The sequence below is a fragment of the Labrus mixtus genome, chromosome 20 (assembly GCF_963584025.1).
Source record: "Labrus mixtus chromosome 20, fLabMix1.1, whole genome shotgun sequence".
Lineage (NCBI taxonomy): Eukaryota > Metazoa > Chordata > Actinopteri > Labriformes > Labridae > Labrus > Labrus mixtus.
This window is the reverse complement of record NC_083631.1, coordinates 16,758,951-16,786,180: the sequence shown is the minus strand read 5'-3', so window position 1 is coordinate 16,786,180 and position 27,230 is coordinate 16,758,951. Positions and strand designations below refer to the sequence as shown.

Below are 27,230 nucleotides of genomic sequence, written 5' to 3'. Positions count from 1 at the left end.
GATTTGATTGTATCTCTTGATTGCATGTCATAACTAAAACTTGGTTAGTTGATATCATATTTAACCGTATTTAACATGACCATACTGTATTTCCACAGCATACAAGCTCCAGAATCCAAGCACTTAATTGAAGCACTAATTAAAACTAAATCAATCTACAATTACATATAGATGTTTTAATTTAAAAATTCACTAACATACATCATTTTCCAAGCATACTCCTAACTAAATTCTTTTGTATAAAACAAACATCTCGATAATAATGGCTATTTGACCAGTAAGAAAGTAATTTAAATTAGGATAAATGCTTTTATGGATATATAAAATAATATTATGGATGAATGAAGAATGAAATTATAGATAAAGATAAAGATAAAGATAAAGATAAATTTTATTGATCCCCCATGGGGGAAAATTTTGCGTTACAGCAGCTCAAGAAAACAGGAGACGGGAATATAATTATTAAAAATAAAAATAGAAGTTAAAAATCAAACATATTTACATCAGTTAAATAAAAAAATACAATAATGGAAACAAAATAGATGGCCTACATTTGCACACCTTGTACATATCTTGTTATAATTTTGTTTTTAAGATGTTTGCCATTGCTCTCTAATATATTTTAGATTATTGTATTTGAATTCCTTTGTAAGAACACAGTTCTGAAATTGCTTTTAGGCTATTTATTTATGACACTTAAATAGGAAGAATATCCTTATGGATGTCTGAAATGCTCATTTTGACTAGAAAGAAGTCAATTACAGATGCCTGTCATAAATATTCTATTAAACGTTCAATACGTTTGCAATATCATGAGACAAATCACTCCTCAAAGGCACTTATCACCCATCATACAGTGAGGGTTTTTCTTCTGGCACAATCGACGCGTCATACCCGTCCTATCGCGATACTTCAGCTTTGAAAGGTAGATCCCATGTCGTGTAGTGAATTAGCTTTCAAGCGTAACATTTCTACAAGGACAGTTGAAGCTACTTGAGCTCAACCAGAGTCACGTTTATTGTCACTGCATTCTCCAGGTGAGTTCCCCACTGTCTACGTGTGAATACGTCTTATTTCCGAAGTTGTGTTAAACAGAAAATAACTCTGGTTTTGGGTCCAGGATCAGCCTGGTTGCTCGCAACACTGAGCCATGTTAGCATGCTAATTCCAGATTTGCTAACAGCTAATGATAAAGTGAGAGGGTGCTGGGGGATGGGTCTGGCACTGACATATGATTACGGCTTGCGGTTTAATCCTACATGTGTAGTTAGTTAAGTACACATGTTTAACTTAATGCCCCTCTAGTTACACAGAAAACTGTTATTCTAACCTGTTATAAAGTCAGATTAGATTAGTCAAAGTTAGTAGAGCTAGCCCCAGTTTTTTTTTTTTTTTTTGTTGGTTGATTATTCACTACTTGAGTTGAGGCACACCCACAAATAGTAAAACTCCTAAAACTTCTACAGAGCTTATCAGTCCTGCTGCCACACGAGGAGTATTTACTCTGATTTATTGTAGGATTGTCCTTTTTGGGAATGACAAAGGTGACAGCACTTTGAATGAGCAGATGACCTGACAGGTTTCCTGTACTGAACATGACTTCCCTTTCTTCTGCTTTCCATCTTTTCTAGTTAGGCTTTTTTGTCACGATTGCCCCATGTGTGCCACAAGAGATTAACCCGCTCACTGTAACATGAATCAGGATGACCTGGGCTCGGTTGTCACAGTTTTGTCAGAGACCCTGCCCTGTGTGATGTTGGTGTCGTAATGTGGTAGACCAAAGCAGGTTGACCTTGTGATATACAAGCGACCACATTGGCCTCATGTGAAGACATCAAACACACAAGACGTTGTGTATTGCAACATAGTTGAAACGTGATCCTCCTTCACTCTTGTTTTTCTCCTTCGGGTTTTAGGCGCCACCATGCGAGGAACACATCTCCTCCTGATCCCCGCTCTGCTCCTCCTCCTGGCCTTCCCCGTCTCCAGGGGACGCTACAACGACGATTTTGACGACGGCGAGGACATAGCGGACTTCGACGACAACGACTTCGCCGAGTTCGAGGACATGAACGAGGACGCGGCAGCCGAGACGGAAACCGCTCCCCCGCCTCGCGCGGCGCAGTCGTCGCAGCCCGAGGAGGACGAGGACGAAGATGAAGCCACCGTGGAGCTGGAGGACGGGCTGGATGGCTTCGACGACTCGGAGACGCAGGTATAGTGCCGTCCTTTTTTAAAAAATGTTTTATTGCTGTCGCCGTGTCGTAGTAAGTTTTGGCTTGTATTGAGTTTTAATCTGTTAAACGGCTAACTCACCCTCCTCTTTCCTCAGGATCAAGACATGTACAGCAAATATGACCAGGAGGAGTTTGAGGGGATTGGAGACATGGAGAAGACAGGCCACTCCATGAAAGACCCCCTCATAATCCACACAGTAAGCCAGGCTTATTGACGCGATCTTCTCACATACTGTCAGCTGCTGATTGTTACCCACCCTGTCTCTGAAAGTGCACACGCTTTCTGCTGCATTTAAAAAAAACATCTTTACTGTAAAGTCATCAAGATTGTGGATTGCATTTACTAAACAGCTTATTTTATGACAAATGCAGTACTGCATCAGCGCTAGGTAAAATAGAAATACTGTTCTGTTGCTGCTGGCTGAGGAATTTGGCTCTTAAATTTAAGATTCAGACAGTTTAAATTAACGTCTGTCATGAAAACTCAACGATAGCAGCACTGAAGTTGTAGCATTTTGGCAACTGAATGCAGCTAGGCAGATGGATCACCCTAGTTGACTTATCACCTGATACAAATTTATTGTACATAACTGTATAGGTGGGATGCACCTGTTAGATATTTCTATTGGCTGATTACGGCCCTGTTGACAGACATCAGCCCATCAACCAATGGAGCTTGAACCAATGTCATTAGCAGTTTTTCTGGTGTGTCAAAAGAATAAAAAATCCAGAGGTCTAAACGGATTTCCCTGCCAATTTTACTCAACCTGTCACCTCTTCATGGTCCTTCACATAGGAGGAGTCGTGACCGTATCACATGGCATTGCAAGTTGCACTGCGATTCCCCACCCCTAATAATGTCATATAGTCGTTGTATTGATACCAGTATAGGCCGACTTCAGTGCTGATGAGCACTTTCTTCCTCTCTGCAGGTCCCTGCACATCTGCAGAACAGTTGGGAGAGTTACTACATGGAGATCCTGATGGTGACCGGCCTGTTGGCCTACATCATGAACTACATTATTGGAAAGAACAAGAACAGTCGCCTCGCTCATGCCTGGTTCAACTCGCACAGAGAACTTCTAGAGAGCAACTTTGCACTAGTGGGTGAGTGAGTTCGGCCAGTTCAGCCAACTGCTGGGTGTTTACTAAACATTTTTCTGTGTGTGTGTCCCTGCTGGTTATGCCCCAAATGCATAACATAGTGACATCCACTTTGAAGCAGATCATTAAGAATAATCTGTGTTTTTAGGTGATGACGGCACCAGTAAAGAACCAGTTAGCACTGGAAAGCTGAACCAGGAAAATGAGCACATCTACAACCTGTGGTGCTCCGGACGCGTGTGCTGTGAAGGGATGTTGATCCAGCTCAAGGTACGGGCAATTTGTTGCGTTTATTGGCGTGCGCTAAAGCCCCTGTTGAATATGCAGTCGTGTAATGTGCTCTGTGTTTGATTACAGTTTTTGAAGAGGCAGGACCTCCTTAACGTTCTGGCCAGGATGATGAGGCCAGTCTGTGATCAAGTGGTACGTAGCTTTCAAATAAGGCCTCAGTTATGCTGGTGTGGAGGTCTGTGAAGTGGAGCATTTACAGATATACTGGCCCGTGCTACGTAAAGTAGTCTAGAAACCGTAATCATTGTCTCACAAATGTCTTTTGGTCTGTTTGATTTTTCTTTTTTTCTTTTAGCAAATCAAAGTGACTCTTAATGAAGAGGACATGGACACTTTTGTGTTTTCTGTTGGTACTAAGAAGGCCATGGCCAAGCTGCAGAAGGAGATGCAGGACTTGGTAATTACCCTCCATGTCTGTTATACAAGAATTGGATAGTTACAAGCCAAACGGTTTGTAGTCTTATAGATATAGACCCATACACATTTGATGTTGTCATTAATAATTGAACAATGCCCTTTTTCACCATAGAGTGAGTTCTGCGGGGACAAGCCTAAGTCTGGGGCCAAGTACGGCCTTCCAGACTCCCTGGCTATTCTTAGCGAGATGGGCGAGGTCACAGATGGGGTGATGGACAACAAGGTAAACTCACAAAGGGCACTACAGAGTCGGATCTTGCTGACAACATACTTCTCTGTTATGTAACCCATATCTCTGACATGTCTGTTTTTTTTAAAATATCTTTTAGATGGTGCATTACATCACCAACCATGCTGACAAGATCGAGTCCATCCATTTCTCGGACCAATTTTCTGGTCCAAAAATTATGCAGGAGTAAGTGTTTATTCAGTCTGTTTGTCTTTTTATTCCCCTACGTATAATTCACTTTTTCATTTGGGGTACTTAAAGTTCACGTGTGCTTCCTTCAGGGAGGGTCAGCCTTTAAAGCTGCCTGAGACCAAGAAGACGCTGCTGTTTACATTTAATGGTGAGAATTGGGTCTCTCCTGTTGTAATACATCAGAGCTTCATAACAAGGTTTTCAAAATGTGTTTCATGTACACTGAATGTTTTTTGTGTTTAGTGCCTGGCATGGGCAACACCTCTCCCAAAGACATGGACTCTCTGCTTCCTCTCATGAACATGGTGATCTACAGCATCGATAAGGTCAAGAAACTCCGTCTCAACAGAGAGGTGAGCAGAAGACTCTCAATCACTTTGAATCATCACTCACTTATTGGGGATATTTTGTGTCATTAAAAACCAAATTCATAGTCAAAGTTCTGAATCCCTTATCCCTCCGCTCCTGTTTATTCAGGGCAAAATGAAAGCGGACCGAAACCGCGCCCGCGTGGAGGAGAACTTCCTGAAGCAGACGCACGCTCAGCGCCAGGAGGCCGCACAGACACGCCGCGAGGAGAAGAAGAGAGCCGAGAAGGAGAGGATCATGAATGAGGAGGATCCTGAGAGACAACGCCGTCTGGAGGTGTGAAACCAGAAAGACGCAAATTAATATACACAAAAAATATTTTTTGAGGAAATACTTGTTACTTTTGGGAAATGTGCTTTTTTCCTGCTGTCTTGCCTTAAAATCAATTTGTTAATTTTCAACACTCTTGGCTTCTTTTGGCAAATATGTATCTAGGGCCGACAACCAGTTAGTTCAGCATGACAGCGAGAAACAGGGCTCTGTTAAAAAATGACAACATTCTTCTTCTTCATCTTAAACTTTATCAACATGTTATAACTTCTTCCTTCACCCTTGACAGACACCGAAATGTTGAAACAACAGTAAGCAAATCAAAGGACGTTTCTGTGTCTATCAAACTTTATTTGTTTAGTGCCAATTCATAATAAATGTTATCTCAAGACACTTAACAAAAGGGCAGGTCTAGACCGAACTCTTTGTTATGTTATCTACAAAGACCCAACATGAATCCATCATGAGCACTAAGCAACAGTGGCAAGAACAAACGTCCTTATAAGAGACAGAAACCTCGAGCAGAACCAGCGTCCGAATGCAAGACACTTAGCCCCAAGTTGTTCCCACTGCATGAAAGGGAATAGTTTCTTCTGATGGTCACTTTACCTGATAAGCTCTGCCATCAGTGTGTGAATGTGTGTGAGCGGGTAGGTGTGACATGCGGTGTAAAAGCGCTTTGACTAAACTAAACCAGTTGCTTGCTATATCTTCTTCATTATTTCATAAACAGGAGAATTGCTCCTCTTTTCATCTATTATCTATGATAATGAATCATGTGCCTTTTCAAAGTTGTACGCACATTCAAACAAAATCACAATGTTTTTTTTTTTTTTACTGTTGACTTTAAGATCTTTAAACTTTTTTTTGGTTTTGTTCCTTTTTTTCTTTCAGGAGGCAGCTCAGCGCCGCGAACAGAAAAAGATCGAGAAGAAGCAGATGAAGATGAAGCAAATCAAAGTGAAAGCCATGTGAAAGATCACCACAGGGATAGTGACACAAGCACACGTAAAAAAAGCGGTGCTCAGTACAGACGGTTTCCTCCATCTTCTCTCACCACAGTCCGCAGCTCTGGCTCCCAGTCGCTCCAGCTTTAAAGAGACGTCATGTGCCTCTGTTAAGCTTAGCTGTCTGTCACCAACTGCTCCGTTTGGCTTAACCTTAACGACTGAGTGTGAACCGTCTGTATCAAGCGAGAAGGACTTTTTCACCTTCAAATCTGTCACCTATAATTCAGCATTTTTTTTTTCTGTCCAGGTATCTTCTTCTCAAAATTAATTGAAGCGCTCTCTGAAGGCTGTGTAGCTTTTTGAGCTTTTTAAAACCTAATCTGCTGGGAAAGAACGTGCTATTGGGTGGTATTGCACCACATTTTAAAAGGAATTCAAAAACGTCTGTGGTTTCAGTGGGTATTTATAAGCATTTGTATAATCCTGAGCTCAATTTTTTTATTTATATCTGCTATGAGATTGGTTTCTTGCTGGCTGTTTCTAATGAATATCTGAACAACAATAAAATGCACTGGAATCTGACAATAAACCTGTTTCTAATGTGTTTTTAATGGTAGAAAGTCAAGTAACTTCACGAGGACTTAATTTGAGTTCAATAAATATCCTGATTCAGTTAATGTGATCAAGACTGATACTCACACCTCCTGGTAGCGAGCATTAAAAGAGTGCGGGTCTATAACGAAGACCAGAATGGGCAAGGCTTGATGCTAAATATAGCTCCTAGATTGTGTCAGCAGTCTCTGCTCTAGATTTGGTTACGTTAGTGGTTACCAGGCTAAAATAGATACAATGACCATGTCTATCAGGATGTAAGTCTGGCTATGTTCTAAATCTAAACTTTAATTAATTAGGAGTCAAATGAAGACTGTCAACTTACTTTACAGCTCCTTTAAATGATTTAATAAACAAGTGTTGAATGAGATCAGAACTAATTTGCACAACTTCATAGCGCTCTACCTTTGTAATTTGAGGACTCAAAGGTACAGCAGACACTAAAATCATTCTAAATTTGGCAGAAGGTGTTTTCACTTCTAAGTCAATAGATTTGATTTCATTCACTGTGCTTACTTTTTATACATATATAAACAGATAATCTTAGTTATTCATATTTTGTGTGTAACGTTCTGTCTAATCTCCTATCATGTCCCTAAAGGGTTAAGACACAGACTTTATCTTACTTGTTAATAATTAACTAGATTGATATAACAATGATAAAGGATGCTACAATTTAAAAAATATATATACATGTTTGTGAAAAATCAATCCATAAGATGAATAAACAAACTATCACCAACGTTTAAAATAACAGTCTATGGTATAATAAAGTAGTTTTAAACAAACAGTTACAATATTTAACTGCTGCTTATGTTTATTCCCCAGTAGGCCTAATTTTTCCAACACATATTCACTGTATAAGCAGTAAAACACTGACTTTTGATGATTGGATAAATAGATCCAAATACTTGGCTGATGATGCTTTAAATGTAATTTTTCCAAGGATTTATTTCCTTTAATGTTATGTCATTTATACAACATATTTCAATACTGTTCACTCTTTTCATTTTGTATAAATAGTATTATGAATTTACATTTGCTGTGTTGTTACCACAGACTGTAAATATTATTACTGATCAGCCTTAAGGGGGCGCGATGATCACTGTCGTCGGCTTCGATTCGCATGAGCAGATTCAAACATGATTATTCGGCTGTACGATAACGACATTAATAAAATGCGGTAGTTACGCTGCTATAATATATTTACTATTAATTGTGTTCACATAAAGGTGGATTTTGAGATAAGTGGCTTTCCTATTATATTTTCACTTATCAGGGGTTTTTGGCGAAAGTGCTGGTGAGGAATCGTAGGCTGCATTCGCGTACACTGATGGAGAACAGGCGAGGCTTTCAGGTTGGTTGTGCGATGGCGGCTCCCTCAATAATATCGGGATTTTAAAGCGAAAAACAATGGCTTCACTCCCCCGGAGAAGCGTGTTGTTGTCTTGACTAGCGACCGGAATGATAGCGGTGTCGGTTTGACTCGTAAGTTGTGCTTAAGCGACGGGTCGGAGGTGTCCTTTTCGCTCTGTTTTTCTTGTTCGTCTCCCCGGGCCTGGCTGGAGCTGCCTACACGGTAGCGGCGGGTTGCTACTTTCGGATGAGCGGGCAGTAGGTCTCGGAAGAGGTGGCGGGGAGGGGGGGTCTGAATTTAGACAAACCCGGGGCAAACCGGAGCCTCTAAAAAAACACAATAACACTGATAAAATGTTATCTTTGCGGGCGGAGGGCTCGTACGATCAGACGTTTGCCTCCTAAGTTGGTGCTGCTGCTAGTTAGCTTTAACGTTAGCCAACGGCAGAATTAACTTACCGTAGCTAAAGCGAGAAAGTGTTTTATCATCAGTTTGCGTTTTAAGAAAAAGCTGCTTCCGATTATATTGCTCATGCGGAATAGTTTGGAATCAACCTTTTTTTTAAAGCTTAATTAACCTTCGTGTCGGAAGACGGTTTATGTGCATTTTTTTGTTGGCGCAACTAGCAGGGTCGCTAGCCGAACTAACTGCTCAGTGACGTAACGCTGCTCATTGTTTTGACAGCGTGCGTCTTCTTAGTTGTCGCTGTAAAATCTCCTCATTGTTATCCTGTTTATTGTTTTTTTTCTCTTTTTCTACTGTAAAATAATTATAAGCAGATTTTTTTTTTTTTTTTAAAGAAAAAGTTCATGTTTTTGGATTACAGATGTGACGCAGCTCACCTTCCTGTCATGTTACTTTTATAATCTATAAAGTAATATGTAGTCTTTTACATTTCACTGCACATCTGTATGAGCATGTGACAAATACAATTAATCTTGAATCTTATAATGAACCCACTGCCCGCCGTTTTTTTTAATATATATATATATATATATATATATATATATTGTGGCGGTTTTGTTAATTACTGCAGCATTTCAGATTATTGTAGTTCTATTTTGCAGCTCATTAATTAAAGCACCCAAACAGTAGCTACTGCACTGACTTAAATCCTTGTTTTCCTTTGACATTTAGTTGTAGGATGGATCCAGAAGGAGGGGCAGATTCACAAAAGGCTGTCAGTTTGCAGTGGAAGAGCTACAAACTCGTCCAGGATCCAACCATTCGACGGGTCACTCAAAAAATCTACAGATATGATGGAGTCCATTTCAGTGTACCGGTGAGTTCATTTCCTGCTTTTCCAGTTCATAATGTTTTTGGATTTATCAAACTTGAACTTACACCTAAACATGTATTTGCTCAGGACTCCGGATTTCCTCCTGTGGGTGAACTGCGGGACCCTAGACCCCGGAGACTGTGGTCCAGGTACACAGAAATGTCTTTGCCAGTGCCGAAGTTTAAGGTGAGAATAGTGGTTCAACATTAAATTCACACAAGGCTGCAGCTTTTATCCAGTGGAAGGGCAAACTATCATCCTCTTATTTGGTCCTTTTCCTTCACAGCTTGATGAGTTCTATGTGGGTCCCATACCCCTCAAGGAGGTGACCTTTGCTAGGCTCAATGATAACATCAAGGAGCCCTTCTTGGCAGAAATGTGTGCTAAGTTTGGTGAGGTGGAGGAGATGGAGATCCTGTTTCACCCAAAGACCAGGAAGCACTTGGGCCTGGCCAGAGTGTTGTTCACCAGCACCAGAGGAGCTAAAGACACAGTGAAGCATCTGCACAATACTTCTGTCATGGGCAACATCATTCATGCTCAACTGGACATTAAAGGTAAGCTAAGCAAACACCCTATCTGAGGCTTTCTGAAATAGGAGTTGGTTATAACGTGCAACTTATTATAGAGATGATTCAGACTAGGGATGAACAATATGGGAAAACTGGCGGCTTTGGCTTGCATCAAACAACACAAAAGTGGCAGCATGATGTGCATCGGGTCACTTGACTGACATCACCGAGAGAGTCTCTCTCTTCAAGGTGGCACTACACCTGAATAATTCAAAATAATAAGAATTTTTAAATCCGTAAAATGGCACAAGAGGTTTTGATTTATGTGCTACCTTATAATTTAATCAGAGAAACTTTCAGTTTGTAAAAATAGAGAACTGAAATCAAGTTTTTAGATATTCTGCTAAATCAGAAACTAGTCAAATCACACACACAAAAAAAAAATGTGATAATGTTTGTCTTGTATACATCTCAATAGTTTATATCTGTTGCTGAGAAGTTGTATTTATTTTTCTGTTGCTTTTGTTTTACTCTCAGGTCAGCAAAGGCAGAAGTATTATGACCTGATAGTAAATGGGTCCTACACCCCTCAGACGGTGCCCCTGGGAGGGAAGGCTTTGACAGACAGGGTCCAGCCTCCGACCCCAACACAGCCACAACCACAGCCACAGCCTGATACAGTATGTTACAGCATGATTGTTACTTAAGTTGATATATATAATATCTATATATATATATATATATATATTTATATATTTATATATAATAAAGTTGATACTTTGACATTTTCAAGAGCTTTTTAAGGTTATAAGAGTGTTTCCAGAAATGATGTTCTCATACTTTGTTATATTTGATTGACTTGCTAATTACATATATATAAATATATTATAGTGAAATCTATATTTCTATAGAGGATATCTTAGTCTGACAACAGATGTTTACTTTATAAAATCTAACTCATACCTTTTTGCTGCACAGTCATCAGAAATCAGGCGAAGGCTCTCAAGTGAGCTTGCAGTTTTGGCAGCAGGGGTCCAGGCTCTTACATCAGGGAGTGTCACCCCCTGCTCTGCAGACACTGGTTTTGGTGAACAGCGTCTGGACACGCCCCCCTCTTCCATGTCTGGCCCCTTCACCCCAGGCTCTTCTGCTTCATCTCAGGGTGGCGGAACACCTCACAGCTCAAGATCTGGGACTCCTTTCTCACAAGATTTAAACTACACCGGGGGCAGGTCAGTTTTTGAAGCACGTGTTGACTTTACTGTTAACATAGTGGCACCTTTTATAAAGACACTAATTCGGGTCCCTCAGTCAAAGCTGAGACACTCAACATTAATTCATCAGTAAAAAAGTCACACGAAAGTGTATGAGACATCAAAATCCATTCCTCTTATCATGCATGTTGTCTTTGCATTTGATCAAAACCACAAATATTACTGTTTTAATTTAGTTATTACTTTTCAGCTGTAAAAACATGAACATTTTTTAATGATGTTTGGCTGTTTTAGCCTTTTATACAGCAGTGTTGACTGAAGAAATCAATTGTAGAGTAGGAGTCTGTAGCTGTAATGTTGGAAATGTCAATAAGGGATGCACCAATGAATCAGTTGAACATCGGTATCTGCTCTGTTGACAAATATTGGCCAATCAACTACTAATGTGGCAGGTACCAATGTCCGCAGTGTGTGTCTGTGGTGTCTCATCAATTTTAATGCGGACAAGCTAATTTATCTCACTGCTGATTAATAGATGGTTTTTTTTAGTGGGCAGAAGACGTCACCTGTTTCACAAACTCTGATTTGTTTTCATGGTCAAAAGTGAAAGAAAATGTTGGCAAGAAAATATTACATCTTCTCTGGGAAGGATCAGTTTGTAAGACAGGGGAGGGTCTATTGCCAATTTAAATGCATCAAATCACGTAGTTCATATAAAAAACAGACACAAAGAATTGACTAAAATTAATTAGTGAAAAAATCATAAGAATCAACAATCACTTAAGTTGTTATTTTAAACAATATCTGTGTTGCTCCTGAATTTCACAATCTGTGCATCCCCAATATCAATAATGCTAAGGTCCCCAAATCAATAATTTATCTTATTTACCTTGTTTTGCAGGCATACTGGCTACAACACTGGCACTTTGGGCAGCGGATACCCCCCGCAGGACATGCTTCCTTCCTCCTCCTCGTCTTCTGCAGTTTCATCTACTGTGGGAGGGTACAAAGTGTCTCGCTACTCTGAAGATGCACAGGAACCTGCAGTGTATAATCGAGGCCGCCCTATGTATCCGCCAACCCCAGCATACCGTTCCAACGAGCCACCGTGCTACCCCACATACCCCGGTGTTGGAGGGCCTGGGCCACACGTCGGGCACCACTCCTCAATGCCTCCACCACCCTTTGCCACCCAGTATGATCAGCCCCCGATGTCGGACAGGGACCGCGACAGAGACTCAGGGGGCCGTTATGTGGCCGGGGCGATTGGCTCCAGAAGGTCATCTTATCACCACCAGCAAGACACAAACTCTTCCTCAAAGTACCATTCCCATCACTCCCATCATCACTCAGATCGCAGGGATGAGAGGGGGTACCGGCGAGACAGCCAGGGCTCTCGATCGGGTGAGCACAGCCACCAGAGACACCGCAACCACCACCATTCACACAACCACCACGGCAGCAGCAGCAGCCGCAGGAGGAGCAGCCATGACCGGGACAGGGACCGAGACAGAGATCGAGACAGAGACCGGGACAGTGACTTGTCCAACAGCTCTGACCCCAGATACAACTCAAACTCTTACCGCTCTTCCTCGAACAGCATGTCTCCTCCCCCCTCATCATACTCTTTGTACCCCTCTTCCAAAGAGCCTGCCACAGCCCCTCCTCAGGGATTGGATATTCCCACTCGTCTAGGGCCCACAGGCCTCGCTGAGAGAAGCGCTCAGCCTTCAGTAGGTGCTGAAAAAGACTTCAACACTGGACACCACAGTGCTCTGCCGCCACCACCCCCACCGCCACCTCCACCACTCCCGCCAGCCTCTGTCATTGCAGCAGCTGTAGCTGAGACACTTGGAACACTAGACTTCAACCAGGATAGTCCAGCCCACGAAGAGCAGTGGACAAAGCCTAAACGCCGTCCCAGCACACCGCCCGCACCGCCGAAGACGCCTCCACCTCCCCCTTCCTCCCCTCCCCTCCCATCCATTGCGTCTTCCTCTACCTCCCCTTCCTCTTCTTCCCTCCCCCAACAGCTTCCCTCCTCCTCGAGCTCTCCACCACCCCCTCAACGTGACTCTTCCTCGCCTGAGCCAGATTCCACCAACGAGAGTTTACCGTTTGTCTATCACAGCAGCAGCCTTGACTCCCGCATTGAAATGCTCCTCAAGGAACAAAAGGCTAAATTTTCTTTCCTTGCCTCTGATGAAGAAGATGAGGACGATAGGAAAGAGGAGAAGCAGAGGGGGGTTCGTGGGGATGGAGGACAGCGAAAAGTTGGGGTCGGTGATGCAGCAGGGGAGCGCACAAGTGGTAATGAGGTGGGAGACAATGGGGAGAAGGACCACAGGAGGAAAGGGGAAAGAGACCGAGACAGCCATAAGGGAAGGAAACGTGGAAAGGGTGGAGAAGGTAGGAAGAGTCCCACTGTACATACAGCCACAACACCCTCCTCTTCAACCTTCTCTGCCCACATTCTGCCTCCAGAGGAGCCCCAGTCCCAGGTTGGCCTCACTGGGACTGGAGCTTTGCAAGAGGAATCTTCACAGGTTGGATCTGCTGATACACTGAGCAGGACAGGAGCACACACACCACCTTACAACGGACAAAGTCAGGTAACTAAAGAAGCACACAAGGAAACTTCTGGGTTCAAGTTAGGCAAAGTGTAATTCTTTTATTTATGGGGATCCGGTCGTCTGTAAGTAGGGTTTTCTCACAAAAAATCTCATCCTCACTTTTTTTAATGCAACAATATCTAACTTTGTCAAGTTTAAATAGGTGTTTCAATGGTTGATGGTTGATATTACAGTAACTAACAACAGGGAGAATGGCGTCTCTCATGTCCACAGCACGACCAAATTGCCTTTTTAATGCACAATGTAAACTTGGCAGCAGGCCGAGGTCACGTCGCGAGAAGTGTGTACGGCTTTGCGGCACTAGATCGGACAGAAGCCTTCAGTTATAAAAAGAAGCCAGTTAGACGTTCTACTGTTTGATACAATGGCTGAGGCTAAGAGGAAGCGGATGGTGACAAATGAAGCTAAGAAGCAGAGAGTACATCCCTGCAGATATTAAGAATAACAGATTGCAATGTAACGTTAGGCTGTATCGTTATGCAAGTCATCTAACTTAAGTTATGTCTAAGGTTTCATATAAATGAATACTTAAATCCATCTTATGACAGAAGTTGTCTCTTTCCTTGTCGATTTTCAAGTTAGCTTAATAAGGTTCGAACCTTACCAACCAATCTCAACTAGCTTAATAAATTACCAATTTAGCCGCAGCACATAGATATCATGGCAACAGTTAAATACATATACACAAACTCCACATTCAAACTGTTTGCAAACAACCGGCTGAAGACACTTGCGGTCATATTTGCGTAAAATCCGGTTATATTACTGTACCTTGTCAGTTGACACCGTTGTTTGACTTCTCTCAAAGTATTTGCCAGCTGCAGACTCTACATCAGTGCAGTTTCTCTCAGGGACCTTAGGTGGGCACCAAAGCGCACCGAACCAAATTCCTACATATCAAAAATAAGTAGTGTAGCTGATGATCTCATTTGTCTTTTTAGTTCAAATAGAGGCGTTGGTATATATTTCAGTCTGTTTCATTACAAGTTTAAAATCTCCTCACAGGAGCTTTTACTACCAAGAAAAATACAGAAAGATAGTTGACAACCTGGGAATTAACTATTCAGTGTGTTGTTTCTTTATTAAAGTGTGCTGAATTGTGCACACACAGGCAGATTCCTAACCTAGATGTTTTTTTCTTTTTTTCAGTCCTCCCCTCGTTCCTCAGGTGAAGACATGGAGATCTCAGATGAGGAGGAGGAGACCCCCATAACAACGGTGGACACCCACCAGCCCGCAGTCACCTCAGGTTCCTCGCCCACTTCATCCCAGGCTGCCATGCCATCCCAAACAGCGGACCCCTCATCCTCACCCTCTGACTCAGCACAGCACTTTGGCACTTCCATGCACCCTACTATACCTTCCTATCCTCCACATTTGCCCCCTCCACCTCCTCCTGGTTACTCCCTTCAGCCCCCACCTCCTCCAGGGATCCCTCCCCTTTCGCACATGGAACTGCACCCGGAGTACCCCCCTCCCATTCCCCACCACATGTACGACTACGCCACCTCCATGGAGATGATGAATCAGTACAGCGGCGGAGCTCCCATGTCCTTCCAAATGCAAACCCACATGCTAAGTCGGCTACACCAGCTGCGCATGTCGTCATCCAACGGCACCCCAGGTCCTGGTGAGGCAGCCACCGCAGACTACAACTCTTACCATCTCCACTCTATGCCCCCACCCCACACACACCACCCTTACATGGACCAAGAGGGTAGTGGGGCGGGCTCTCATTATGACCAGGACCACCGCTACATGCCACCCCACATGCCCTACCCCTACGTCGACCCACACAGCACTCAGATACCACCACCTCCACATCACGGAATACCTCCTCCCCATACTGGGTGGCCGCAACATGTGATACCACCACAATACCCCTCTTACATGCCCCCACCTGGCTATGCAATGCTGCCTGGGGATGGAGGCGAGTATAGGGCTCCTGGGGAGGAGATGCCCATGCTGGTTGAAAATCCACATGAAGCCACAGTCCAGATGGTCCTGGCGACTCTGATCCAGGAAATGAAGAACATCATGCAGAGGGACCTGAACCGCAAGATGGTGGAGAATGTTGCCTTTGCAACTTTTGATGAGTGGTGGGAAAGGAAAGAGACCAAGGCCAAGGTAAGGATGACCAATCACACAATGGTGGCATTGTCATCATTTTAAGTTTGCTGTTGATTTTTTTTTATGGGGAGCTATTTTGCCTATTCTCTGTCTACTATTTCACTAAATAAAGATAGTCATAAAGGATCTCTCTGTCTTATAACCAGCAAGGGGATTGTTTTGCTTTCTGTCATTACTTTTACCACTTGCAGCACTTTGAATTGCTTTTCCTCCCTCTAGGTAGCAAAATGATGTTGCTGAATATACTGATCATATGCTGTGGCAAAAAAGGCAAAGGTGAAGAACTCTAAATTGTATCTGTTTTTCTTCCTCAAGCCTTTCCAGACAATGGTTAGGGGGGTGTCTGCCTTACGAGAGGATGAGAAAAAAGAGGAGAAGGTCAACCGTCCTCGGGAGCCTCTCACGTCGTTGGTAGATTGGGCGAAGAGTGGTGGCGTGGAAGGATTTTCTCTCCGAGGAGCCCTACGACTGCCTTCCTTTAAGGTAAAGACATACTGTATCTTGGATTGTATCTTCATGTTTGTCAATCCAAACTAAAATAACAGCATTTACACACATGATTACAAACACACAGGCAAGTGTTAATTATATATTTACCAAGACATATCTCTCCCCAATCCATTTTCAAATTTGAACCTTGTTTTTTATTTTCTGATTAAAAACCTTCCCTGCAATGTCACCTAACAATACTGTTCCATGGTTAGAATTACAGATACTTTTTGTTCAGCTATACTGCCAGGACTCCAGCATAATTAACCAATAAACCATTACGGGCTAATTTTAGTGAAGGTCAAACATACAAAAAGAATGCTGTAGTGTTTGGTCTTGTCTCATGTTGTTGGTTCATGTTCAATCATGCAGGTGAAAAGGAAAGAACCTCTGGAGCTTCAGGAGGGAGACATGAAGAGGCCGCGTCCTTCAACCCCACCAGACGAGGATGACGAAGGTTTGCTGAGATGTTAAAAATACTTTTTAAAAGAAGGGGTTAGATTAATAGGCCTGCTGTAATCAATCTTGAATGTTTGTCTTGTTTCCAGCCACCGAAGGGAGAATGCCAGAGGCAGACAGGCGTGGAGCTGAAAGGGACAACAAGAGGAGGAAGAAGAAGCCACGAAGTCGTAAACCTTGGGAGCTTGGCAGTGAGGGTGAAGAAACGTCTGATGGGTCCTCAACAGAGAAGGTATATTTTTTATGAACACACATCAATAATAAAAAATAAAATGCACTTTTAGACCACAGAGAAAATGAAATGTGCTTGAGTGTTTTGTTTGAAACTCCTTTATTTTCAAGTGTATAAATTATATAGCAAGTTAATTATGTGTTATGTCACTGTGTGATAATTGACTCTTTTACAAACTGATTGCTAGATGGCAGCATTTCACAGCTGTCTAGTCATATTTTAACTTCAACCTTGTTATGTGCAGGAGGATGAAGAAGAAGAGAGTGAAAAGGAATCTGATGGTGAGTTAATACCTGTGATCTCATTTCTGTCTTTATTTCTCTGACTTAAAGTTAAGGCAGTTATTATACCAACTATCTGTTTTTATTTCTTTTTAAGATGATGCCCTTAGTGCTGACAGTGATGACGAGAGCCTCTCCTCATCTTCTGAGGGCTCTTCGTCGTCTGCGTCCTCATCGTCCTCATCGACTGAAGATGAGGATGAAGGGGAACGGGGGAGGGCAGAGATTGAAGAGCCGGACTCCATGGACGATTCAACCATGGACAGCATGACTGAGAAAGAGCACCACAGGTATGCACGTAACACAGGAAATCCTTGCTCAGTCTGTGATTTATTTTGACCACACCGAGGGGGATTTACCCTTTGGAGGGCTTATTGAGAATTGAAAGTTATTACCGTACATTTCTTTTTCATCATTTCAATTTTTGTCTTGTGTTGTTTTTTTTCTCAGGGAAAATAACACAGCTGCTGTTCCAAAGACTGATATCAAAGCAGGTCAGTCTAAAATCTACATCATTATAAAAAGAAGCCTCTTACTTGAATAAATGCAAAATGTTGATCAACCACATACAAGGTTAACTAGTAATATTAGAGTTTACAATGAGACTACACCTTGTGAACTTTGGCTTCAACTGCTCTTATCTTATGTATTTCTTTTTTAATCTTTTTTTCAGAACCAGATTCCTTTACAGGTGAAACCAAGGACAGCAAGGGAGATACAACAGTTCCTACCAAGCGTCCTTCATCGCCCCCATACCCACGTCCTTCCTCTCCTATTGTTCTGGTGCCACCTCTGAAGAAACGCAGGAAGACTGTCTCATTCTCCACAGGCGAGAGCGACGGCAAAGCCCAGCTGCCGACTGCACCGCTATCTCCGTCTCCCTTGCAGGTGGCGGGTGAATCTCCATTTCTCTCTTCTAGCAGGCCTCCAGACTCCCCCATCACTGCTGCCACGACCCCTTCAGCTCGTGCCACTCAGGGCATCCAACTTCTCCCCTTTGCCTCCAAACCCGGGGAAGGCAATGCACTCATTGTGCCCCCACCTGGACGAATCCAAGATGCTGGCGAGTACAAAAGGGGACCACCTGTATCTCCTCAGACCACCCCTGTCAAATCCCCTGGAAAAAGAGGTGCAGGCAAAGAGTCCCCCAAATCCCCTGCGCCTACTGTTCTGGTGTGGCGCACTGTGCAGAACCTGCCTGTGGATCACGCTTCAATGTGCAGGCTGGCCTATGATGAGGCCCCCCTTCCAACTCCCGTCAACAAAAGGTCCAGAGGCAGGCCTCGGACGACCAGCATCTCTGCTTCTTCGCTCAGAGAGGAAGACGACGAGGATGATAATGAGCAGAGGTTGAGACTCAGAGAGCAGCTTGGGGCATCGAGCCTCCTACAGCTGGCCTCAGCTTCAACAACTGACCTGTCTGTGCTGGCTGACGTAGCCCTGAAAATGGACCCTGATGCTGGGGACTCCGAGGAGACAGAGACATCTGATGAGGCAGAGGAACAGAAGATGGAGGAGGACCTCTTCTCATCAGGGTCAGTGTCTCTGCTAATGAGCCCAGAGGGTGTCGTTGTCTTTATGGAGCACAACTACTGCAAACCCCCTGTTCTCACAGTACCAACTGTTACCAAAAGGACTTCCTCCAAACCAGACTCCTCCATCTTGCTCCCAGCAGACCTCAACTCTATTTCTGGGGTGCTTGAAGCGCCAGAGGAGGTCATTGGAGATGCACTACCACCCAGGGGAGATACAGGAGAGTACTTGCCTGCAATCGGGGTGCTCTGTGAGTCTGAAGATGCAGGTCAGGCTGCAGCTCAGGCTGCAGCTCTTTCTCCCTCATCAAAGAAAATCGGGGTCGGCAAAGGTTTGGAACTTGAAAAGGACAAGAGCAAAAAAAGGAGAAGAAAAGACAAAGAGAACATTGAGGTTGATCACTCTAAAAAGCAGAAGGAGCTGCCAGGCAAGAAACAAAAGAAGCGGAAACGAGAGGTGCGTGTCAATTCCTGGTTTATACCTATAAATCTTTGTGGATGTGTCACAGGTAACAATGCGTACGACACAATAGAAATTGGATTCATCTATAGCTATACTGCTATTTTGTCAAATGTGTTCAGTGTAGGGTTGTCACTATACCAGAATTTCAAACTTAGTTATGAATCTAGTAAACTGTCGTATTTGTGCAATTTAGACACCGTCACATTTATACAGTCTCTTTTTTCTCTCATGGCAACTTAGCAACATCAGTTCAGTGTGTGTTTACGTAATTCATGAAGTTATGTCGGCTTTTGATGAAACCATGGGAACATATTCATGTGTAAAAGTTGTCAGTAAACACATTCAACAGACTAGAAACTCTAAGGCAGCAATGCAATATGTCAGGAATGCCTTCAGGGACTGCCTATAAATGTGTCAGATACATCTGCCTTTACCTGAGGATGATAACATGTTGCTGGTTAAATTTCAGTGATCTCTCAAATTACATTAATGGACAATATTGCAAAGACAAATATCACTCAAGTTATTGATAGGATGGTATGATGAAGGGAGGAAAAACAACTTCATTGCTTTTCCATAGTTTGTTCATTCACAGCTCATGGGTAGTAACAGTCCTTTGCCTCTGTGTAGGACTCGGGGGATGATGTGGACGTGGAGGAGCTGGAGTCTGGGGAGCTGTCCAGCTCAGACACTGAGGAAGAGATGGTTGAAGACGTGAGAAAGAGCGAGCGCCTCTTTCTGCAGGAGGCTGGGGTAACATCATCACAGCGCTGGCCTAAGCCTATCCCAGCGCCCGAGGCATTAGCCATAAAGTATGAAAACCGCAGTGAGTTTGAGCAAATGACCATCCTCTACGACATCTGGAACTCTGGTCTGGATGGAGAAGACTTGACGTTGCTGAGGAGGACTTATGAGAAGCTGCTTCAGGACGACCACAGCTCTGACTGGCTCAATGATACTCACTGGGTCGGCCACACAAATATCCTTATCAATGATTGCCTTCTGTGTCTGTGTAGAATTCTACATCTTTATACTTTTTAAGTGAATAGATTTGTTATATCTTCACATCACTGCTCGGTTATCTGCTATTTGCCTTGACCTTTGAGCTGCACTAACCAATTTGCCGAACCCTCGGCGAAAGAAGAAGAATGCAGGTGGACAGCTTCGTGAGCATGTAACCGGTTGTGCCAGGAGTGAGGGCTACTACGCCATCAGCCGCAAAGAGAAGGATGTGTATCTGGACCTGGATCTTCCTGAGCAGGTCATCCGGGAGGTGGAGAATGTTGACGCCTTGGTAAGCATACAGTGTTTATCTCGTCAACGAAATGAATGACGAAAATATTCGTTGACAAAGGTCTTTTTAAATTAGTCAACTATGACGATCACGAGACGAAACTCCGCTATTTGACAATTTGATAAATAATATTACTTCATCTAATTGACGAAAATGTGACGAAACGAAAACTACATTACAAGTGACGATTATCACGTCCCCCCTCAGCTGTTCTAAAATCATTGTAAACCATAGCATACTTCATCAAAGGTGTGTGTGTGTGTGTGTGGTGAGTGCAACAATGTGCAGCCTGGAGCCTCTCGCCTGCAGGTCCGTGAAGCCCCGCCTCCTGGAGCTTCTGATAATACAAATTAAAGCTTGCGTCTGATTTTGTTGACTAAAATATCTTCTATTTTCGTCAACTAAAATGATGTGCATTTTTAGTTAGTGACTAATTGACTAAATTAAATCAATAACAAATGACTAATATCTGACTCAATATAAAGGACATTTTCATCAGGAGACTATGACTAAAATAGAAAATGGTGTGAAGGTTAATACTGTAAGTATACTACTGATTCCATCCTTAAACTCGGAGAAAGGTTACTGACCTTCCCAATAGGTCGTCAGCACCCCGCATGAGAATATAGATTATTGCTCTTAAAAAGCTGTAGGACCCCTGTATGTTTGCGTGCGAAGCCCTGCTGAGATGATTCATTGTAAAATGTTAAACAGTTGCTGTGTTACAACAGTGGGTTAAAGTGAATTAAGAACCCACATGTGCCTTGGGTAGATGATGTGGAAAGAGTTACTGTTCAGCTCTGTGTTGGCTCTGAAAACAAACTTCAGGGGGGTTCACTGGTTGCTGAATGTTGTTATTAAAAAGGGGTTACAATGATTCTTGATAATGCCCCCCCCAGGAATTGGCAGAGGTTTTTATGCCCACAGTCATTTGGCTTAAATTAGCTGGCAGTTGGGGGTTTGGATCATATGAGAGGAAGGAGAAGGGAAAGGAAGAATAGTGGTGGATTTGTTGACCTGTGATGTGACTTTTCCAAATAGCTGATGACTAAAGGCTTCGTAACTTGAAATATTTTTTCGATTTTGACTTTCTGTTCAGTTAGATGATTCGATAACTCGTGGCTGAACATCTTCATCATTTTAGCTGTTTTCATCCTTTGGGCATCACAATAATGTGTTTGTCCACTCTTGTATTAGGATGGTAACTGGCATTGTTGTAATAACAGGATTTTAAACTTGGATATGATATCAGTAGAAATCAAACACATATGTTACCTGTGTTGACACCATGGCAACATAAACAAAGAGGTCCTAGGCATCCCAAATTGGGAAAAAGATTGGGAAAAAGACAGCGCTGTGTTTCATTGGCTTGCATTGCATTTGGTTAATAACCAACTATGACTGAAGATTTTTAGTTTTTTAAGCTTTCATACCTTTCAATACTATGGATCATTGAAAAGTGGATATTGTCATTTAAAAACATTTGGTATTGAAGTGTTGAACATTTTGACTGCTAAATATTAAGAAAAGCCCATTTCTTCATATCACAAGGACACAAAAAGGATAAGTCATTACCCTTAGATATATCTATCCATGACTCAGCACTAAATCAGACGAAACAGAAGACAACTTTGATGGATCAGTTCTATTGTGCACTGCAGGCTGTTCTCCAAGATGTTTTAATGTCTACCTGGTGGTCTGTAAGTTTAGTGGCAATATTCCCAAAGCAGAGGCTCATGGTGTCCTTTTTAAAAAGGCAACAACAAGGCAAATGCATGGAGGTTAAAGTCCTCCAAGCGGGTGACTCGGGTTCAAGTCTGACCGTTGGCTCTTTTCCCCACTCTTTCCCAATTTTTTTACTTTTTTATGTCCTATCGAAATAAAGGCAAAGGGATAATATACAGCTTTAAAAAACAAAAAAAGGTGCTACTATTGTTTTATTATTAAAAACAAAGAGGTGATATAACAGCCTTTGACATTATAAAAATATACAGGATATATCATAAGGAGAGGTTGTAGACTACAAAGTGACATGAACTCAGGCAGTAATAGCAGAAAGAGTTCTTTCGGTGGGCTGGAGCAGCTTTATCTCACATTATCAGTATCACATTATAAATCATGTTTGATATATTCGGGCTTTCTTTATGATCTGTTGGTTTAATATTTCTCCTATCAAAAGTCATATCCTGTCTTTAATTGACTAATCATTATTATGTTATGCAGTGATAAAAAGCCTTTGTGTGACATGTTTTAACATACTTTGTATAAAGTTACATCCACCTCTGTGTCAACTATCTCCTCAGTCTTATCTGCTTACTCAGTCATTTGGTTTCTAAATGACCCTTACGCACACTAACATGGTTGTTGCTCATGAAGTGCTTCTCTGGTTCAGTCTCCTCTCATGGCTCTCATGATAACACACATATTATGCAACTTTGTAAAGCTCTTGTTGTCTTTTTTTCCTAACAGGCTGCAAACCGGGTGCTATCAGAGAGACGTTCAGAGCAGCGCCGCCTCCTCACTGTCATCGGCACCACGGCTGTCATGGACTCTGACCTGCTCAAACTCAACCAGCTCAAGGTACTAACTATACAACCGTGTAATTTCATTTACTCAATCAGTTACAGATACATATTAAACAGCATCGTGGCGCAGTGGGTAGTGCGCGCGTCCCATGTATGGACTCCAAGCTTGGAGAAAACTGCTTCCTTTGGAGCACTCTGATAACATGAAAGCTCTCTCCCATGTGACTCTTTCAGAAGAGTGGAAATAGAAAACGATACATGAAGATTTCATGACAAGTTTGATAACACTGATGAACCATTGTTTTTACACCACCTACAAGCCCATTCATCTGAAACAATGCATTTGCATTCATGCACTGTGTGCCAGTACACTTTGAGGTTGTTTTTTTTTCGGATTTTACAACGCATGTTTTTCTGTTCCACTGCAGTTTCGCAAGAAGAGGCTTCGCTTTGGACGCAGCAGGATCCACGAGTGGGGTCTGTTTGCTATGGAGCCCATTGCTGCTGATGAAATGGTCATTGAGTATGTGGGTCAAAACATCAGACAGGTAATGCCAACAATCCCTTGTTATGTGTTGAACTAGTGATGCTTTTACAGCAAATATTCCAGACGTTCTATGCAGTCAGTATAGTGACTTTATGTTACAGTATGCATAACGGCTAATATACAAGTTTAATATAGTGCTTATACAGTTCACACTACAAAACTATTCCAGACAGTGTGTTTATAACTCTAAATAAAAGACAATGTTGAAGATACATTTTAGAAATTGGTTGGTTTAGTGTCAACATATGATCAGTGAGACAATGTTTGGTTGTGTCCAGATGGTGGCAGACAATCGAGAGAAGCGGTACGCTCAGCAGGGCATCGGGAGCAGCTACTTGTTCAGAGTGGACCATGACACAATTATAGATGCCACCAAGTGTGGCAACCTGGCACGATTCATCAACCACTGCTGCACTGTAAGTCTCAACATCCGCCGTCAACACTCGCAGACATCTGTCATGTTTTAGCATCACAGCTAACAGGCTACAACACGGGGCTAATTTTTGATTGTAAATCATCTCTGGAGCTGTTTCTCATCTGTCTCTTGTTGCTCTGTCCCTCCAGCCAAACTGCTACGCCAAGGTTATCACCATAGAGTCCCAGAAAAAGATTGTGATTTACTCCAAGCAGGCCATCGCTGTCAATGAAGAGATCACCTACGATTACAAATTCCCCCTAGAGGACAACAAGATCCCTTGCCTGTGTGGAACAGAGAACTGCCGTGGGACATTGAACTAGCGGACAGGCTTCTCTCCCTCACTTGCCAGACCCCACTGGTTCACCCTCCTCATAGTTTAGCACCCTCTAATAACCCCTTCCACTCCTCCAGATGGCCTCACTGTTGTGCTCACAATAACCAGGAAACCAAGACACACACACACAGTTGCACTTTTCTTGCACACTTGTCATTCTCTTGGCAGTTTCACAAGGCAGTGTACGAGGGCTTCGTGTTACCTGGAAACGCAAAAGCTATGAGGAGGGCCTCTGTCCCACCGTCAGCTTCTCTGTGGCAGTATTGTTGGACTTGACTGGACGTGCAGCCAGGCATGAAAGGTCTCTCTATGTCCATGCCAATATCCGTTTGAAGGAACACAATGAAGACCGAAAAGATAGACCACAAAATACCACACTGTTTTTCCTTTTTTCTTTTCTTTTTTTCTTCTAGTCCGTAGGTCAGCTCACGTTATCCACACAATGTCAATGCCCTCTCCCCCCCCACCCACCCCCCCACAAAAATCCGCACACTGACGCACAGGAATATCAGACAAATTCAGGGTTTTTAAAATCGCTCGTTAAGGGCGCACTTTTAAGACAAAAAAAAACTTCAATTTGGTCTTCAGTTATGCAAGATTTCCAAGTGTGAAGATTGTTTTTGAGCATTATTTTTTGTTTTTCATTTCATTTCATAGTATTATACATTAATATTACTATTGCTGTTATTAATGGTATTTAGTTGCTTCAGCTGTAAGTATCTGACAGTGAAATGAACCTCACTGTACCCACCCACTGCCTTCAGTGGCTTGTGAATCACCAGCCCTATAAAACTTATTTTCCCTTCTTCACTGTGCATTACTCTCCTGATTTGCCACAACCTTCTGTCTGAACGAGAGTAAAGCCTTCTGAACATTTTCTTTTTTGTTCTACCCAATGTGAAAATATAAGTTAACTTGTTCCTAAAAGTGCATTTTGTTTTTACATGGCTGCAGGTATTTGTCTGTGGGAGTATCAGATCAGAGCATCACTCTGTTTCTTTTGTTTCTTTGTCCCCCCCCCCCCCACAGTTTTAAGCTTCGTCATCAAAAGGTTTTGAACACAGAAGTGTTTGTAGGATCCGTCTGTCTGTTTTTCTGTGTTGAGTTGTTACTTCCCTGGTATTTACTTAACTTGGTTTCACTCAGCAAATGTCAGATAAGTACTTCTATAGATGGTGAACTCCACGTTCTTCTTTCCTTAACTGTTTAATCAAATATACAAAACTCCTGCAGGTCTGCTTCAACAGTGTGGGAAAGGTTTAACTGTCAGTCTGTGTGCTACAAATGTTTTTAAAAGGCACATTATTTTATTAGATCAGGTCTCTTCAAATGTTTAGTTAAGTACATTTTTTTTTTGCTGTTTTATTTGACTCCCATGATGAATTAGTGTGTATTTTATTTGTGGAGTCACTAACCCCATGCAAAGCATCCCTCCCGGAAAAACCTATCAGCTTCACTCAAACAAATGTCCTACTTCAGTTCTGTTTGCAGTTTAGATGGTTGGAAGATATTTGTAGACAAGTGTCAGCAGGATTTTTTTTTTAGCGGCTGCAGACAGAGGGGTGCAGACGTCCCTTGTGTTGTCTCTCTTGTTTTTCACATGGCCATGGCCGTCCACGATTTGAACTGTCATCTCGACTAGCAGAAGACTCTTTTATTTTGTTCCCTTCCGAACAGGAAAAATGTGTAAAATATTTTTTGTTGCAATGAAAGCCTTTCAGTACAAACCAACCCTATTGACTACAGGATAAAAAGATGAAAGGAAAAAAAAAAAATCAAAGTTCATGTAAATATTGTAGAGGTGTTTGTTTCTCGTAGAAACACACTGATTTCAAGCTGTAAATATGTCGTTCCTTTCCCTCTCTCCATGAGGAGGAAACATGTACATACCTTCCATTCTTTTATTTTTTATTGTTTTTCCTTTTAATTTGAGGATTATTTTAATATTATTTGCAATATTTCTCTTGTATTAATGCGTTGGACCCTTTATTAATGGTGCATTAAAATATTTTTTAAATAAATGAAGGCTTTGTTTTGTTTGTCCAACTCCGACAACAGCGTCATTGTGTTGAAATGCTATACGATTGTAATGGTCTGAGGAGAGGCTTGTGATTGGAGCAGGGGTGTGTGAGGCGACAGCTGCTCAGAGTCGCAGGTTAGATAGCATCAACATTCTTCCAGATTTGATAAAGTAGTTATCAAAGTCCTAACCAGCCGAATCTGTGTTGTAAGCTTCAGTACAGATTTAAAACTGTAGATGGAGTCTTGATCCATTTACCATATGTGACGACCCCTCCCTTTCTGCTCCCACTCTGTTTGTCTGTTCTTGTGTTTCCTTGTGTTCTAACCAGGTGAGTGGAGTTGGAATGTGAGTGGAGCTGGGAGGGTCGTCAGCCGGTGCCTGCTCAGCTGAGTAGGGCCTTCAGAAGGTTATTTAGGCCTGCCCAAGATATGTACTCACTCTCTCCCAGCTGGGGCATGCTGGAAACATCTGTACATTTATGTCTATGATCTATTGTCAACTGGACGACCTTCATACATGTGACACTTTTGTTAATTAAACTATTACTTGAATGAGTAATTCTGTGTGGCCTCCCTCCTTTGTTACCTGCCATGAGCCAGGTGGTAACAAATGGGGGCTCGTCCGGGATGGTTATACTTCAGCGTTGTTTGAGGGAGTGTTTCACACAGAAAGATTGATTGCACTGGTTTTCAGGGATAGAGAAGTCTTGTTAGTGGCTGTCTTTATTTGTGCAAATGTTTCTTCATAGACTGTGGCTAAGTTAATGTTAAATTGAAAGTGTGTTTTCATAAACTTCCAACTGGACTAGCTGCTCAGTCATTTGGAACCCTAATTCCT

At 42.4% G+C, this 27,230-nt stretch overlaps 3 protein-coding genes across 5 annotated transcripts in view; 2 read left to right on the top strand and 1 right to left on the bottom strand.

Annotated features, from left to right (window-relative positions):
- The window catches only part of limd2 (LIM domain containing 2), a 119,124-nt gene that overhangs the window by 57,035 nt on the left and 34,859 nt on the right, over positions 1–27,230 (bottom strand). The gene's annotated exons all lie outside the window — the stretch shown is intronic.
- Positions 1,896–6,648, top strand: ccdc47 (coiled-coil domain containing 47). The gene is made up of 12 exons (XM_061065568.1): positions 1,896–2,215; positions 2,333–2,434; positions 3,170–3,344; positions 3,490–3,611; positions 3,699–3,764; positions 3,928–4,029; positions 4,162–4,272; positions 4,379–4,464; positions 4,560–4,618; positions 4,714–4,823; positions 4,948–5,115; positions 6,004–6,648. Exons 1-12 carry the CDS (start codon positions 1,925–1,927, stop codon positions 6,082–6,084), a joined length of 1,473 nt encoding a protein of 490 aa, XP_060921551.1. The 5' UTR covers positions 1,896–1,924; the 3' UTR covers positions 6,085–6,648.
- Positions 8,012–26,391, top strand: setd1a (SET domain containing 1A, histone lysine methyltransferase). 3 transcript variants are annotated; one of them, XM_061065558.1, is made up of 21 exons: positions 8,012–8,028; positions 9,166–9,310; positions 9,395–9,493; positions 9,594–9,864; positions 10,357–10,499; positions 10,798–11,051; positions 11,935–13,645; positions 14,816–15,793; positions 16,112–16,279; positions 16,658–16,742; positions 16,834–16,976; positions 17,221–17,257; positions 17,355–17,547; positions 17,708–17,751; positions 17,931–19,246; positions 19,883–20,231; positions 20,365–20,546; positions 23,016–23,126; positions 23,500–23,619; positions 23,897–24,034; positions 24,183–26,391. In XM_061065558.1, exons 2-21 carry the CDS (start codon positions 9,173–9,175, stop codon positions 24,354–24,356), a joined length of 6,654 nt encoding a protein of 2,217 aa, XP_060921541.1. In that variant the 5' UTR covers positions 8,012–8,028; positions 9,166–9,172; the 3' UTR covers positions 24,357–26,391. The 3 variants fall into 3 exon arrangements, with proteins under 3 accessions (XP_060921541.1, XP_060921542.1, XP_060921539.1); XM_061065559.1 differs by lacking the exon at positions 8,012–8,028 and adding an exon at positions 8,035–8,159 and having other exon boundaries at positions 17,224–17,257; XM_061065556.1 differs by lacking the exon at positions 8,012–8,028 and adding an exon at positions 8,035–8,159.